Below are 18,719 nucleotides of genomic sequence, written 5' to 3' on the forward strand. Positions count from 1 at the left end.
GAGTAGAAACTAGCGAATATTTCGACAGAGAAATACCACAATGTTTATGAGAGTAGGAATACAATGAAAATATTTAAACATTATACGAGAGAGACAATTGCAAGCTGATTCTCCAAGGCTGGAGGATCAGCCTTGAGGGTCCGCACAACGTGAAAGTCTAGAATGCCCAAAATGGTGGCGTAGTGAGAAGTAGGGGGAATCAAACCTAGGCAGTGGACAGGAGAGAGTGTGTGTAAAAAACAAGAGATGTGTGCATGTATTAGTATGGGAACGATAGAAAACGGGTGTGTGAAAAAGGCGATAAATAAGGCGTGAAATGAACACGTGGTCACTATTAAGATGACAGAAACAGACAGTCTGGCCGGCGCCAGAAGTGTCGAAAACAAAAACAAAAACCAAAGCAAGCCTATTATAAAAGTACACAAATGACAAGCCCATACAAAAGAGAGCAATAAATTACCAAGCCTGAAGCAACAGCAAGACCCAACCCTAACTTTGAATTCATTGGAATAAACGCAACTTTACGCAATGGCGTAAACATTACTACTCTTGTCTATTGATGTCAATGGTAAATTGTGCAGTTTTGAGTCTTTGCAACTGTGTTTTTCTTAAATGCCTTATTCAATCGAGGAGAGGGCTGCCATAGTGGAAACTTATGGGCGTTCTAGATCCTTTAAAGAAACATTTAAACATTTGTGGAAAAATTTCTGATTGCCAATATCCCAAGCATACACAATTTGATTAAAAAAAAAATAGAATACAATGGGGGTCAGTTGAAAACACAAAATGAAATAGCCAACTCCAGACGCCATAATCAATATTCAAAAAATTTCTGCCAGTCCAAAAAAATGTATAATTAAGTTATTACAAAACAGTGGTATAAATCACACATCTTACTAAACAATTATTCATGATTTAAATTTGAAACCATACTGTATAACAGCTGTGCAAGAACTTCAGAGAACAAACTGAAATGGCTTACTTACTGTGACTGGTTTCTTAAAAACATTGTTGATGGACAGATAGATCTGATGGTGTATTTCATGTTATATGAGGCATGTTTTAATTTATCTGGGTGGGTGGGTTAATTTGCACATCAGATATTGGAAGATTTAAAATTCTTACCTTATGTTTGAGCATCCACTTCATGATGAGAAAATTGATGAATCTGTTTACGCCAATGCGTAAAGTAGCTTTAATCCAATAAATTCAAGGTTATGGTTGAGTTTTGTCGTTATTACAGGCTTGGTAAACTTATTTTGCACTTTCGTAGGGCTTATCATATGTGTACTTTTAGAATAGGTTGTTTTGGCTTGTTGTTTTCATTATCAACTCTCTCGGCTCCAGTCTGACTGACTGTTGCGTCATCTTAATATTGTCAGCGTATTTCTATCACGCATTATCTATTGCTGTCTTAACATATTAGTCTTAACTGTTTTTTGTTATTTTCAATTTTAATATTGTCATAGTTCCTGCAAGTCTAATTTTCTTTGTTAGCCATGATGTCATTCCTCAACTTGTTCGTATTCAGAAATTATTTTATCAGTCTTATGTAATTCTTTAATTAAAAATAATGCTTGCTTAAAAATAATCGTTGTTATGTCTTTCGCTCCCAAACTTCTCTTATCGTTCCCAACCTATGCTGTTTCTTTCTCGAACTAATACTTGCACACTAACTTTGTCATCAACACACACACTCTCTTCTGTCTACGGCCTAGTTTGTTTCCCCCTCTTCTCATCACGCCACCTTTTGTCAGTGCAGTTCAGACTTTCACGATGTGTGGGTCGCTCTCTTGTATAGTACAGGATAGACTTCCACGATGTGTGGGTCGCTCTCATTTCGCTTTCTTTCGTATAGTCCAGGACAGACTTCTACGATGTGTGGATGTCTGCGTTTTGCTCTCATTTCTCTCTCTCTCTCTCTCGTATAGTCCAGGACAGATTTCCACGATGTGTGGATCGCTCTCGTTTCTCTCTCTCTCGTATAGTGTGGTTATACTCGTTGCCTTTGTGCATTCATATTCGTCGCCTTTGTGCATTCATAAACGTTGGTTCAGTTACTACAAACCAGCCAAATTTATCGAAGCAGGATCTTTCCAAACTGGTTATTACAAATTTGTGATGCTCCGTGTTATTCAATTTCTAGTAACAAAGTGTTATCTCTGTATTTTATGATACACCACTGTAGATTACGCCAAGGATAAACTGTATGTATATATGTGTACTTTAAATTCATGTGTTCATCTTTGTACAAAAAAATAATGTGTGATTAAGGTCATTGAATAACTATTATTAATAATACTCTGGTTGTTCATTAAAAGTCAGTTGATCTTATACATTTTTTGTTTAGCTTAATGCCTAGTTTATAGGAATAAAACATGCAGAATAATAACTGCATAAAAGTTGGATGTAATTGATTATATCGTAATTAACTTTTTTTTATACTGGAATATTATCGTGGTCTTTTTTCTATTACAAACTAGAAATGCAAGTTTTAATTATTTAATGATAAGTATGAAGATGTTCATAAATCAGAAAAGCCAGTGCCAATGATAAGAATTATTGTAGTTCATTTTTCTAACTTAATGACATTTGTTCATTGCTAATTTTTATTATTACAGAATATGTCAGTAATGCAACAGTTTTCCAGTTATACTATGTTTATTGATGTAGTGTTTATTGAAGTATATGATTGTAAAAAAAGGTGATTTAAGTTTTTTTGTTTTCAGGCTTTGTTAAATTGTAGATTTTCATATTATTAGCCTATATGAAGTTTATTTGTGTGATAAATTAAAGTCCAATTATTTTGGCAAAAACAAGCTATGTGTCATTTTATTTTTGTTAATTTTACCCAACAGAATCTATTACATCAATCATAACAGATAAACTGTTTCTGGTGATCGTATAATGGGGTCACTATTTTTTGACAAGTCAATACAGACAGAAGTATATTATACAATTTTTGAATAATTCTATGCTCAGTTAACTAATCGTGAAAAAGCGTATGGCTTCTTCCAACATGTTACATTTCAAACAATTCCAGTGGCACAAATTCATGTGTTTTTACAGAAAAATGAACTGTCATCAGAGGATGGTGCTTCTGCATTCCCAAGATTTACCTAGTAACTTTGGAGCAGTTTGAAGGATAAAGTTCATGAATTGAATTTCCACACAATCAGTGAACTGAAAGCAAAAATTCAACAAAAAATTATCACCAATGATAATGTTTTGTGTCACGTGACTTTTAATATGATTTGAGCACAAAAGTGCATCACTGTGTAGGACACTAGCTTCAAACATCTTTTGTAAAAGTATGGTAAATATATAAACTTTAAGTAATATAAATACAGAATTTGATTTAATTTATGCTTTATTTTTTCTTTCATTTATGAAATGTTACATGTTGCATCTATGTTTTAGAGGTTCTATGTAGAGGTTCGGTTTTCAGTTGCTCACTTTGTATAATAGCATACTGTTACATAAGTATTCATTCAAATTATTTCAAGTAAATTAAAACAGCAAAACATGTTAACACATCTGAATTCATATGAACATCATTTAATTATCAAGAACAATATAATTTATGATGGGTTTTATTTGTTTCCAAAGAATTCTAACTAACTTTTTTTTATTTTAGAATTCTGTATAAGAAAAAAGTGGTTATCCATTTTTTTACAGGCTGCTTTAAAAAGGTTTACTGTAACTACATTCTACGGCAGTTTTTATGAAAGTATGTCTAAGTGTGGCTACATATAGAAGTCACTACTACAATAATTTTTATCATTTGCAGTTGGAGGAAGAAGTATGAGAATACCATATAATTTCCTAGTGCATTTGAGAAGTCTAAATATCAGTATAAAAACTATTAGATCAATGTAAATGTTTACAAAGGATAGGGAGAAAAATAAAAGGATGAGATAAGATTTTAAAATATAAAACTTAATGTGATGAACTGTAACAAAAAGTATGAAATACCTGAAGATTTATCACTGGTCATCTGCATGACAAGTGCAAGCTGTTGTCGTTCAGATACTGGGATATTAGTAATGGAACTTCTTAATGTTCCTTGACCAGCTTTATTAGCTGAAGATGACATGGCAATCTACCAATTATACCTAAAAAAATAAAAAAAAATAGTTGTATGTAGTAGTATTTTAACATGTTTGTTTTTATTGACTAGTACACATAAAAAAAAATCAACAAACCTTCTGTCTACATTTTTTAAATAATCGAGTACTCTTACCATAGCTGTGCGACTATATCATGTCACTGTGCAGCCTACCACTGTACATGAGTTACAAATTCCATCAGCTCAATACTGTACCTTTAGTAGTACAATTTGCTTTATTTCTGATTAAATATTGTAAGATAACAGTACAATCAAACTGTAAATTAATTTTCAGATTTTTTTGAGAGCATTCTTTCAAGTTACATATTCATATATTGGATAGATAAGTAACAAAAATGGTCAATTCTAGTCATGATTACGCGTTGAGAGATATTTTAGACCCAGATTAATATTTCTGTACTTTTTATTTATTGTATCTTCTATAGCAGGCTGAGTGGAAGACAAAAAAAGTTGGGTGGGCAAATTTGTGTAAAGTAGTTTTAAAGGAATATCTATTGAATAAATATTTTTAAAAAAATATTAGTTTTCAAAAAAAATAGATTCAATAAAATACTTGATTCAGTGGCAGGTCTTTAAAAAAAAGAAACTTAATCCATACAGATAAGTTAATGTTTCTAAACTCAGCACTTGATAGATTCAACAAAAAAAGACAAATCTTTTTTAAAATTAAAATTGAAGGCATCAAAATACTGAATTCAGAATTAATTTGGTACTAATTAATATGTATTAAAATTCTCTCATTTACTGGTTTAACTGTAATGATATAATTATTAATGTAATTAGTAATCTAATATTATCAAGGATAATTCTAACAGATCAATAAGAATGGTGCAGGATTAATCTTTTAAGTTTAAAAACTTCCATCAGTTAGTGATGTCTAGTTATTTGATAAACATTTTATATCTATTTTTAAAAAAAATATCTAGTTCCTAAATCCTTAAACATCTAAAATAAGAATACATCCTGATGAACTAATAACTATTGCCTGTGAAGAGGAAAGAGTTATCCTCGGCATTTAATCTCCCATAATTAATATATAGAGTTTCTTTGACTCTCATGACTTATACAAATATATCAACCGAGATCAATAATGTGATACAGATAAAAGTAATTCAATTATTTTTTACTGAATTTATCTTGTAATAAACATTTTATGTCTGAAAATAATTATGACAAGTAAAACTTTGATAGTGATTACATGTTTTGATAGTTTTTGAGAGAGAAAAAGAATAGCTTTTAGGAAATGTCAATCTGCATTTCACAGCTATACATATGTTGAGCCTATTTTTTAACTTAAAATGAACCAAACATTATTTTGGGTATACTCATAGTAAAAAATCCATCTACACAACTTTATCAGTTATTTTTTTTAATAATAATTTTGAGAAATACTTATTAAAAAAAAGTATTTATGAAAAAGGCCAAAACAATTATAACATGAACTAATGAAAGGACTAATAATATTAATAATATTTGCTGAAATACTGTAATGAACCTAGTCAGGTCTATTTGCAAAATTATTTTTGTAAATTACAGGATGTACTGCACATTTTGATATAAATATCTTGGAACTAAAATTAACCTTTTTGTGACTTAGAAAACTTTAAATTAAAAAAAAAAAATTGTTGATGTATATTCTCTTGCAATAAATAAAATTTATATGTAGATAAATCAACATAAACACATTATCCTCATACATCAACACCTTTCCCTTCTTTGTGTTTGGAATCTAATTCTTTTTTTTAATAACACAGGTAGCAAATAAAAGTTTATCCTCATTAGAATCAAAATGATTTTAAATCACAGTCTTTTTAGAGCTATAATAAACTACGGCATTAATAATAATTATTTTCACATTAAAAAGTAACCTTTAATACTACTTTTCCTCTACAGGCTTCTTTATTTTCTTTGTTTGTATGCACTCCTCTGCCATTAATTCAGAATACATTCTGTCTAATCTTTCTTTAAACAGTTTTATAAGTACTCATTTGAGTAATAATAACCAACTATAAATAAAAACAAAGCTGGATAAATAGCATATAGATGAAATAGTTAAGAGTGAAAATTGATGCGAGTTGTTTTCCTGCCTAATGAGTTCCCATTTATAACCACTACCAAAAAATTCAAATCATCGACATCATTAATCGATTAAAATTACAATTCAAAGGCATAGTATTAGTTTAATAACACTTTTTATTAATGGTTTTTGAGCATAATCTAGTTTTCCTAATCGTTTATAAGTACGGTCATTCAGCAAGTCTTGTGAGCTGAACTCAGTATGATGAGATACAAGAATATTATTCTAAAGTACAGTTGAAAATTCTTTAACTGGAGACATTAATTACTCCCATTTAAAACTAGTTTTACTGTTAACTAGGGTTACCTGCTATCACTCTAGTTCCTAGAATTAAATATGCAAGTTTGTCAAATTATTCTGATCAAACAGAGCCAAAGTTAAGACAAAGATGCACAAAATCACAATTGTTTTGAAACTTATAGAATAAAATTAGTTTAAATGAGGAGATTTTAAAAACATATAACATCTTGAAATATTTTGAGTAGAATAAATTTACAACGTAAAAAATACTCATTCATCATTTACTTGAATATCGTTTAATATAAATGAATAAATATAATGACATGGTTTAAAACAAATTTCCAATGATTAAAAAAAAAAAGAAACAGCAGTCTGAAATCAGTTCTAAGAAAAAAGCAAATAAAAACATCCTCCAAGTAATACACAAACAATATAAATTAATACTGTTTGAGAGAAGGCAACTGATGTTACAAAATTAATAAAAATAATTTTTAGAATTACATGATTAAGGTAAAAAACTCTCTCACAAAATTGGATTTTTAAAACTTATTTAGTGTTTAAATCTACCTAGTGAGTTTAAATCATTAACAATCCATGACTGGTGAAAAAACGGCTATTAGAAATCATAGTTTTCTATTTCCTCTAAGTTTTCACTGGAATAAGGAAATTATATAATTACTGCTAGTGTTGAGACCAATGCCTACCAATCTGTTTGTACATTAAAATACAGGCTGTCTTGGGGGGGTGTTGAGAAAAACTTAACAAACTGATTCAGGCCGTCAAAATAAACTAAAAAGTTCATATGGACAAATGCCCTATCTCATTTCATTTTCTTTCTGCCTTCGATTTTGTATTTTTCCAATAAAAATTTATATCCTACAAATGGAATGAGATATTTTAATGAAATTTGGTATACATTGGCACAACAACGCTTCTACAAAATAAATATGTTTGACAAAATGGCAGGCATTTAATTTTTTTTTAATCATTAATAGTTTCATTATATCAGTTTTATCGGATAAAACACCAAGTCAAATAAAGCCTTTTATTTTGACAAAATAGCATTTTATATGATCAAATTGGTTGATAAAAGGCTGAGAGATGGCTGAAATTGTTTAAGTGGATCGTAAAAATTATGCAGTCTGGCAATTTTATGTTTTCACATGGTAAAAATTTGCTCATATTTAACACCCCCATCTGTGACAATCGATTACACACACACAAATCATAACATTCAATACTTCAGCACAATTCAGGATTAAGGCAGCTAAAACCTTTCTACTACAAAGTTAAATGATGAGATCTTAAAAAATACATGTGTATTTATAACTTATTCTATGCAAATATATATGTACATAAATAAATAAATTTATTTATTAATTAGAATGAATATGGTTGTATACTATATTTAAAAAACTTCCTAAATATATGAAATTATAATCTTTAATATATTTTGGGAGCTACTATACAATTCCTTCATTACGCACAATTCATCATGTTACCAGCCTTATACAATTCATCATCTTGGGCATGAATTAATGTATTTTTTCCAAAATATCATTTAATAGATTTACTTATATTTCAAAACAGTAAATTTAAACAACTGAAATAAAGATATTAAATTCATAAACTTTATAACTAATTTTACTGGTTGTGTCCAATATTACATGATTGTTTAGTAATAAGGGTAGTTAATACCAAACATATATTAAAAAACGTGCACCTGAAAACATTTTCACCTAATTAACGAGAAGAATGTTGACACCCCATTAAAATTAACACAGTATAGTAAACTTTATTAACGTCAACTTTATATAAAAATACTAAGAAGCATATTACAATAAACTGTGGAACATAATGATTATAAAACTTTATTTGTATTTTTTAATAAATATATGTTTACTGTCTATTTTGTATTTTAATAAATGTGATATAGTAATTGAAAAAATTAAAACGTATGACTAAAAATATAGGTTAAGTAAATTTGAGGTTAGGTTGCTAATAACTAACATTTATTTAAATCACACGGTTTTTATTTAATAAGATTATCATAACTATTAAATAAAAATAACATATAGGCAATTTATTTATATAAATAACAAAGGGCATACAATAAGATTTCAGTCTAAAATGGCATTTGAAAATGCTTAAAACATTTGGCTAACACTTCATATTTTATCAGGTTCAAGTACCTTTTTGTAAGATACAATCAAATAACTGTATTAGTTTTCACTTCATAAAGAACCTCTTAAGTTAATACAGAGGGGACTTAATTTTATTGAAAATATTAATGACTTTTTGTTTTAAAAAAGTCACATTTCATCACATGCAGTATTCTAAAATGGTCCAACAAATATGCACACTAATAATTTGAATATTGTTATGTTAATTATAAATCATCTAATATCATTATTAAAAATATTTCAATTACGTAGGTTACATTATCTTTACTAGTTTTTCAACAATTTCATTTTATAAAGCTCTGATGGCAATGGTGAACAGTAAAAACAAAAAAAGCACAAAACATATTTAGAAATGGGTAATTTAGTTTGATAAGTACTACAGAATAAAAAACACAATTACAATTACACTGAAAATTGGGCAAAACATAATTTTTGACTGTAAATGTATAATACTGCACAAACCAACTGCATTCCCTGTTATTTTCATACATTTTCCAACAAATTCAAAATCAACATATCATGTGTTAACAAGACCCATTTATTAGATGATAAACTAAACTACTACCAAGGGCTTTGTGCTAAATGAACAAAAATTGTTCTTATATTAAAATCACTAACTGTATTGTACAAGTAACAAGTATTATAAATATGCCAAATACAATTTACTATTTCATAAAAAAACTGTCTTACCAAAATGCATTGGTTATATTCTATAGCAAAAAACAAAAACATGAAATATGAAAGCAGCAACATAGAATACAAATAATATGAAACAGATATTGTATTTGAATAAGCAAAAGGTAATATATGATGAAACAATCTGCTTAGGTTGGTTGTTTTTTTCTAACAGCTGCAAATAATTACATAAAGCCTAAAATATAATAATTATAACATACTATTAATGCAATTTCAGCTCAATTTTTTTTTTAATAATGTATAGTTTTTGTCATTTTAATTACAGAAATGGAAACCAATTTCCCGCGTCAAGTCAGCGTTAATACAGTACAGCCGCAAGTTTTGTTCATTTAGTGGAAGGCCACGTTATTATATAATAAACAGAAGACCTGGTACACTGTTTATTAATATTAACTAAAAACTTAAAAGTAAACGTAACACCAATATACCTCGAACTCGCAGTACATGCTCAAAAAGTCATTAACAACAGACGCACGAAATACACAACCTTTTTATTATCTATAAAACATATTAAACCCGTACAATTTCTTAATAACTACAGAAAATTCGTAAAATGAACTAACTGCGACAAAAACAAAAAATAACCTCGCATTTAAGAAAAGCTAGTATCGCTTAACCGCAGACACAAGAACCGCCTAAAATTATTAAACATTGTGTTTTACCTGTGTTGCCAGTTTCACCTGCTGAGAAAAGATAGTAAAATGAAAAATAATCATTATATAAAATAGTACTATTCGGTTAAAATTTTTAATAAAATTTGCAGTTTCGGAAAAATCGATTTTTGTTAACTTTAAGCTTTTTGTCATATAAATAAACCAACTGCAATATTATTACTGAAGAAACTAAAATTAAAAGTGAATTTTGTTATTATTAAGTGTATATCGGTATGAGAGTTAAATTTTTTCTCCATATTTTTTTCTGGTACAAACGTTGTAACAAATACTGCACTATAGTTATACGAGATGAATGATTTCCCCAGAACGACTGATATATATATAACGGTGCAAATTCAAACTACGTTTAGCAAGAAATTTTTAAAACATACTTTACATAAAGATTTCAGTTTCTTTTTAAAAATTTGCATAATGTCTGTTAATAGAAATTTAATGTTTAAAATATATACGAGTGATTTTATTTAAGTTGTTAATACAAATTTGTAAAGCACAGAATATAAAATCTCGAGTTCAGTTACATTACAACTAGTTTGTTCATACTTGCGATACCGTACTTTACACGAGGTAAATAATAAAATTTTATACTGCCTGTCTAATAATGAAGATGCCATCGTTTTTCTTAACAATTGTTAAGCAGTAGAAAACAAACTAGCGCAACACCACCTTTAACCCCAGTCAAACAAAAATGGGGGTCCAATAACAGACATAAAAGGTTTCTCATACCTTTTAACTGTACCATGAGACCTTATTGCTACTGTAGAATATCCCCAAAGTGTAGCCAAATTAATGTTGGTATGGAATAATATACCAGGAATAGATGGTGGTTAGCAGTTATGATTTAGTAATCATGTGTTTACGTTTCCTTAGAAAAAAATAACTCAACAGCTTGGTAAAGACAAGTAAAATGTTTAGTTCCAAAAAGGAAATTGCTTGCAATTTAATGGCCTGGAGATTTCCTAGGGAGCTTATGATGACTTAGATTAATGGTGGGTTTCTTCTTCATCTTGTTTAGTTGACCACTTTTTGGCTTCACCCAAATATATTCAAGATCTGTAGACTGAAATCCAGTTATATGCAATTTTATGTTTTTAAAAAGGGTATAATTTGGTAGTTTACATTTTCTACACATTTCTAAAAGTCTACATCCTATTTATTTCTATACAAAAACATAGCACATGCATCTCCTGGTGTAGAGGGGTGTTTAACAATAACCTTTTAAATCTATAATTTTAGTTATGAACTTTGGAATTATGGTACTTAAGTGAAGCAAATCGGCTTAAGACAGTTAAATGTAATCTAAAGGGCAAAGGAAGAGTATGATCAAACAGAGAAGCAAGGTGACAGAAAAGAGAGGAATTCTCTTCCATTTTTTTAGAATCTGGTATCGATTCATTGCTGTGATGAACAGAAATATAAAAGGTTACACTGATGATGTAGATGTATTGATTCTTAAAATTTTTTGTATTACTCTTTGAGATGATGTGTCAAGCTTTTTTGGAGATCATAGAATTGTAAGCAGGAAGGACTTGTGCATTAATGGCCCAGGAAACAATGATTATTTATTTCACTAATATTAGGAATTAAGGAGTATTTCTAAATTAAATAATTTTGGAACTCTGATGAAGCTCTTGGACTTTGTTAAATACCATGGGATTACCCAAAGATTGAGCAGTCTCAAGGTAAGGGGTTGAGCTGGAGATTACATTCTGTGTAAGGCTACTCAAACAGTTAAACTGACTCTAGTATTGAACAGATATTTAGTTGGTAATAATGGGTTAGACCATATAAGGAGCTACAACTATTCCACAGCTAATCTATGAAACATATGTACATCCCAACCCCGTAGGGGGAAGACACCCGCCTAGTGACGTTACTGGTCGTCATAACACCCCCTCCGTTCCGAGCCATGAGGCGCTTTACTAGAGGTCGTCTTTAGACCCTCTAACTGATTACATCTCACAGTCAAAAGACAGGCCTCGGTCGCGATGCTACCGATGTAAATGCTTCGGCAGACATTTGCATCAGTAAAACACAAATCAAATTTTGCCTTCACATAGGTCTCAAGCAGACATCTTCACATCCAACCTGATAGCATTCCCTCAAACTAACTAATCGAAACCACGGAAGCGGGGACCCCGCGCCTAGTCCAAATTTGATAGCACCGTTCGCGTCTGTGAATGCCTCAGAAAACCATAGAGTTGAAAGTTAAATCAGTGCTACACTCATACCAACTAAAATTATGTTTTACGCAACATAGAAATTCATACCTACACTCAAATAAGTCGACCAAATTAAGTCACCTAACAAGGAGAAAGTAACCTCATTACGGTCCGCGCAGGAGCCGGGGACAAACTCCGCACTCCCACCCGTTCCCATAATGGAATCTCGCGTGGCATTACCAAGTCACAATCAGGACCGCCACCGGCGGAACGAAGCCACGTCCCCGGTCGCACAGGCTACCACACCCCGGCTGCTGGGGGGCAATAATCGAATCATAAACAATACCAATATAACCGTGACCAGTGCACCGACCTCCATCCAATTCAATACCTAGGCCAGAACCCTAGCCACCCGGGATTCTGCCACGATCAAACACATCGAGTAAAGTCCCTCTGCAGACCTACACACCGTAAAGGCGCGAAGAGATCCAGCTACTATAGACCACTCCTCGCGGATCATCCAGTTAATACGGAGATCCAGAAAGGAATGTATTCTCTCAAGTTCCCTTACAACTCGTGAGCGTTCGACCTCATATCGGGAGAGACATAGAGGACGTGATCCACTGTATCATCAGTCCCACAATCCGGGCATTGACTCTAATCCACCAAACGAAACCTAGCCAAACTCGCCCGAAAAGCACGATGCCAGGAGAGAAACTGTGCGATTAGATGGGGTAAACCCATCTAATCGCACCTACATCAGACACTATAGGAAATATACCATGCGTGTAGTGACCAGTGGGGATTCGTCCCACCTGACCTGTCAAGACACAAGGCCCTGGTCTTCAATCTCCTGGTTTCGTTCTGACGTCAATAGGTTATTTACCTTAGAAATGTAGCATTCCTTACGCTCATTAGCCAAGATATCTATTGGTTTGACTCCGGCTTAAGCACAGACTGCGTCCCGTGAGACTGTTCTATAACTGCCTATAACAGCCAGCAAGAGGAGTCGCTGGGCCCGCTGCAAAATGTTCGCGTAGTACCTAAAACCCAAGCTTTGAGCCCGAAAAGGTGCAGCATACAGTATAATAGCCTTACTGACACTTTGTAAAGGATACGCATGGTACGGTAATGCAACAGCAAATTAGGATGAATGACTACGGATTCCATAAAAAGCATCAGCGGCCTTTTTTGCTACATACTGCAGATGTTCCTTGAAGCGAAAATTCTCATCAAGGATAACACCCAGGTATTCCGTAATGTACGAGCCGTAATGTACCGAATGGGGAGATCAGCCATCTGAACCCAGATTCGTCGGGAAGCAGCCAATCGGCCCTTAAGCAATATCATTGTGGTTTTCTCTGGGCTGAAACTTATCTTATGTTGGCGTCTCCACAGCCGGAGTGTCTCACAAGCATGAGCTTGTGAGACACAAGCTCGGAACTCTACCACGTTACGCGAATCCCCTTCAATCAGTAGCAGCACGTCGTCAGGATAAGCGACGACACGACAACCACATGGCAACCTCAAACGCAACATGGAATAAAATTCTATAATCCAAAGAAGGGACTCAGAACACTGCTCTGAGGGGATCCTTTAGTGAAGGTCTTACAAAAATCCGAGTCGCTATCGCACAGGGAAACGGTCCGATGGCTGAAATAACATGAGAGCACTTCTAATTCATTTCATGAACATTTACGCTTCTGCATCTGAATAAAGCAGAGGGCCATCATAAGTTATTAAATGTACCGGATATGTCCGGAAAATCCCTAATATATGTTTGCATGAACTAGAGGAAGCTATATCCATCACTTTTAATATGACATCCTCAGTGCTCTTGCCCGGTCGGAAACCATACTGGTTGTCCATCAGCAAATGATCAGTGACTAATCTAACATTAATACGCAAATACAGGACCTTCTTAAAAACCTTGAAAGAGCGTTAGTGGACGATGAGAAGGACTAACAGTAGGATCTTTGTCGCTACCTTTGAACAACAATACCAAGTTTCCACGATTCCAACTCGCCAGAAAGTGACCGGCGAAGAGCAACCTATTATATATTCTGGTTAGAAGACCAAGAACTACTGGAAGCGCTCGGACGAGAATCTTCACTGTGATACAATCATTTCCGGAGAGCTTGTGCCGTGCCATACTGCAGATCACCTGACGCACCTTAAGTTGGTCTCGGAAACCGCGACTTCCCGCCTAACACGCCGGTAGTATGAAACCTCACCACCATAGTGTCATCCGGGAGAAAATCTTTCAGCAAAATATTAAGAAGACTGTGCTTATCAATTACCACACCCTCGCGGGTCGACAAAGCTGCCAAGAGGACAACTTTCATGCGCTTATACAAAAAGAGCTCTATACACAACGCCCCAAGGGTCTCTATTCCCTTCTCCTGAACGAAAAAACGCCAGGAATTACGCTTGGATGACCTACTGCTATGAAAGTAACTAGCCCTCCTTCTGCGGTAATCCGCAGTTAGGGCCGCACGCCGATCGGGATCACCCTCTCGTTGCGCAGCCCTTGTGAGTCGATTCACAGACTGCTTCATTGCTGTCAGATTCCGAGACCACCAACTAGATATACTTTCCCGGCCATTGCCTCTAGGAATGGCGGCTTCAACCGCCGCCGCCGCCAGTGCAGAAGTGAAATTTTCTGCCAGGACATCTAATGGCAGGCCGTCAAGGTCTTGAGAAAAAATCTCCAGTCTGGACTCCAACAAAGAGGAGAATTTCGGCCAGTCCACCTTCCTACGCAAGAAGCGGCCTCGGTAAACAGCAAAGTGCTCCTCATGGCTATCGCGGAGCTCATCCGCTATTTCAAAAAGTATCAACCGATGATCGCTAGAACAGTCATCGACCACACACTACAGTCATGGATTCTGCCAGGGATGTCCCAACCAATGGTGATGTCAATATTTGTACCTGTAACATTAAAGACCTCAAAATTATGCTGCGCGATGAAACTATTAATTAAGTCACCGCTATGGTCAGTGATCCTACTGTGCCGGAAATTTACAAAATTTAGCCCTATGACCGTAGCTGCAGCACTTGAAACATCTTTGGACATCCACTTACTCTTTTACTTGGCAGGACCCTAAATCGATAAAAAGTCTGCCTGACGTAAATTTTTGAAAGAAACCAGAACCCACTTCAAAGACTCCGTGATATTTCTGGGTATCACGCCTACCCGTTTTAAAGACCAGCCTGTAGTCCCGCCTAAGGCGACTTCATCCAAATCAGTGTTATGCTCCCTAATGAGGACATCCTCATCCTCATACAAAAAATACATCCTTATCAGTAAGGCTACGGTCAATATCATAGACTATAATGCGGGGCCTACGTATTCTCTTCGAATCTGTTTTTATATTCAATCGCTTAATCGTGGAATCTCTAATTGCGTGAATGGTCTCTATATCATACGCTATTACAACTAATCCCTTGTTGGTCCCTTTGATGTTTCTGATTTTAAGACCCTTCCGGTCATCCCGAAGAGCAATCTGGAGTTCTTTCTTCAGCTGACTGCTGGACACAGTCGAGCCCTCTGCTCTGCTGACAAAGGCACCTCAGGTTTCTTGGACTGACTGGTTTCACGTCTGTCCCTAACCACCTTAGCATATCTACGCGGCTGTATCGGGGCTGGGGCCGGTTTCTGAACTGCAGTTACTTCCTTAGGCTTTGAGGTAAGATTTTCAAAACCTTCCACGAGAGCTGTGAAAGCCGCTCAGAAGAATTCTAGACGAGGCAATAATCTTCCCTTGGTAGCTGCATTGGTACTCTTAGGATTTGCCAGATAGGAAAACAAGCCATTTAGTTTCGCCAAAACATCATGGGCATCAGTTGCCAGGCCTGTCCCCGGCTAAATGGAATCATATTACTCCCCCTTTCCTGGAGAAATGCTCAGCAAGCGGTACCACAAAGGGGAAGAAAAAATGGCTAATGCTGGAGCAATTACTTATTTTTTATCTACGGACTACCTATGTGCAGAGAATATTCCAAAATTGATTGACTGGTTAAAAAAGTAGAAAAGATATTATGTTGTATACATAAATTACCAACAAATTTCTTCGCCACCCAAATTTTTGTATTAATCATACCATGATAAAAGTTTGATCTTTTTCTCATCAAAGGATCCTACTACTAGAGTATCTAGAGACATTAACTCCATCTGAGAGCTCTTTGTGATTTCAAAGTGCTTGATAGTCAGCCAGATTTTCATTTTGGTAAAGAGGTGGTAGACAACTTGCATATTGCGTAGAGTACAGATTGTGGAGAACTGGTCAAAGATTTCTAGTTACATTGTTCTATCTTGTATGACTTAAGGAGTGAGACAATAAATTGCTATGCAAAAGTGCTACATATTTTGTGAGCATTTCTTATTATTTTTTTAAAAAATTAGTCTCTAGTTTCATCAGTGATTTCAATACTCTATACTCTGATAAAATTTTATAGGGAATCTTGAGAAAAATTTTCTTTTTTGTGCTTGTAAAACACAATCATGCCAACAGTTGGTAGTAACGACAATGACAAATTTCTTGATTTTTCAGGTGCTTCTTTTTACAGCACTGACTAGAATGGACATCCCAACCCCTGTAGGAGAATCGTCACAAGGTGGATGACCTCCTCCACCTTGTGACGATTTTGATCGTCACACCACCACCCCATTCCTATCCCTGATGGGCTTTAACAGAGGTCGTCTTTTGACCCTCTAACTGATTACACCTCACAGTAATTAGCCAGGCCTCGTTTGGATACCACCAATATAAATGCCTCGGTAGACATTTACATCAGTGAATTTTGACTTTGCCTTTGCTGTAGGCTTCTTTCGGACATCTTAACTGTCCTACTTCGTTGCCCTCTAAACTAACTGAGTTCGTAGAAGTACGAACCCTGCGCCTAGTTCTATATTATAAGTAAGGTATTGTTAGTGGCAGAATTTAGAGCTGGTGTGGACTGTATTTTTTGATGAGATGGTAAATGATGAAATGAAGCAATGCTATGTTCTTCTTGAATCATTATATTTAATTTGTTGTCACCCTTGACATTTTCATTGAATTACAATAGTTACATTAAACTTAAGAATGTAAGACACTTTAGTCATAATTGAACTTGAACATTATCAAGAAACTATGAGTCTCATTTCCCCAAACCATCTTTCATGTCTAGCTAGCCGACCCCCTCCCCTGAAAACTACAATCTTTGTTTTCTCCATATTAATTATTAATTCCCATTGCTCATAGTATTTTTTTAGATTATTAATCATTACCTGGAGTATTCTTGGTGAGGACATCACCAGCTTCAAATCATAGGTGTACAACAATTCTTTAACATTCAGGCCATCAATCCAGATACCCTCTCCAATGCAAACCATCAGGTCACTAATAAACAATGAGAAAAAAGTGCGTGAAAATAAGCATCCGGTTTAAGCTGCTAAATGTATTAAACCCTAGAACACTCCACAAATGCACGCGTATTTTTATATAACTCTCCAATAACCTTACAAAACTTGTATGATAAACCTGTTTCATATAATTTAAACAAAAGCGTCAATCTATCAATGCTATCAAAAGTGGCTTTAGAATAGACAAACGGACAATATACCTTACCAACCTATTTCTAAGTTTCAAATTAATTAATATATGAAGATTAAAAATATTGTCTGTAGAAGAATAGCCTTTTCTAAAGCCAGCTTGTGATTTATTTAAAAAAATATTGTCTCCAATCCATCTTATTAATGTATGTAATAAAATACCTAAAAATAGTTTTGCTTTTGTATTAATAAACGAAATACCTCTGTTATTCTTAACATCTGTTAGATTTCCTATTTTTATGAATCAGGAATATAATTCCTTCTAAGAAATTAGTAAGAACTTGACCAGTCTCTAAAATATTCAAAAATTTAGGTAATACTTTTCCAAAATCCTTTTGTGCCACTTTGTAAAACTGAAAGGGTACCCTGTCTGTGCTGGGGCTTATTAACTTTTGCTTTCTTGAAAACCACATCAGCCTTATCAATTGGAGAATCCAAAGTTTTGTCCATCCTAAATGGTAATGCATATGCAACTGTAACTCCACAAAACCTGCATCTACTCACTTGCTGTAATTTTCCCCATCTTTGCCCGAGTTCCTTCATAGAAATCGATTCATTTCTTTGCAGCTTCCCTTGTAGATGATTCTATCCTTGACTGCATATCCTCTGCTGGTTCATTTTCCCTTTTACCTTGAGTGTCTGTCATCATTTCATCCACTTTTAATCTCTCTATGCCCTCTAGCCCTCTATATTCTATTTCTTTACCTTCATTGAAGTTTGAATTCATTTTAATCTTATTTTCATTTCCATCTTTACCAGAAAAAGATCACTTCCTATGTCAGTTCCTGGAGCCCATTTGCTTTCTTAACAGCATTCCTGTATCTATTTTCAACTAAAAAATAATTTATCTGAAAGCAAGATCCATCTTTTGGTCTTGTTCAAGTATATCTTCTTTGTTTATGATTTAAAAAAATGAATTTGTAATGAAAAAATCCTTCTGTTGGCAAAATTTGATTAATTATTAT

At 33.8% G+C, this 18,719-nt stretch overlaps 1 protein-coding gene across 3 annotated transcripts in view; it reads right to left on the reverse strand.

Moving 5' to 3' along the window:
- LOC142329167 (uncharacterized) overlaps positions 1 to 10,005 on the reverse strand; it is a 503,112-nt gene extending 493,107 nt beyond the window's left edge. Inside the window, exons 1-2 of one of the 3 annotated variants that reach the window (XM_075373520.1) lie at positions 9,988 to 10,005; positions 3,976 to 4,115 (exon numbers count right to left, since the gene is read on the reverse strand). In XM_075373520.1, coding sequence (XP_075229635.1) covers positions 3,976 to 4,096 — 121 coding nt within the window. In that variant the 5' untranslated portion in view covers positions 4,097 to 4,115; positions 9,988 to 10,005. Of the gene's footprint in view, positions 1 to 3,975; positions 4,116 to 9,753; positions 9,959 to 9,987 lie in introns of those variants that run through there. The other 2 variants (XM_075373519.1, XM_075373521.1) reach the window with 2 other exon arrangements.
- Positions 10,006 to 18,719: the final 8,714 nt, after the last annotated feature.

This window comes from Lycorma delicatula, chromosome 8 (assembly GCF_047948215.1).
Source record: "Lycorma delicatula isolate Av1 chromosome 8, ASM4794821v1, whole genome shotgun sequence".
Classification (NCBI taxonomy): Eukaryota; Metazoa; Arthropoda; class Insecta; order Hemiptera; family Fulgoridae; genus Lycorma; species Lycorma delicatula.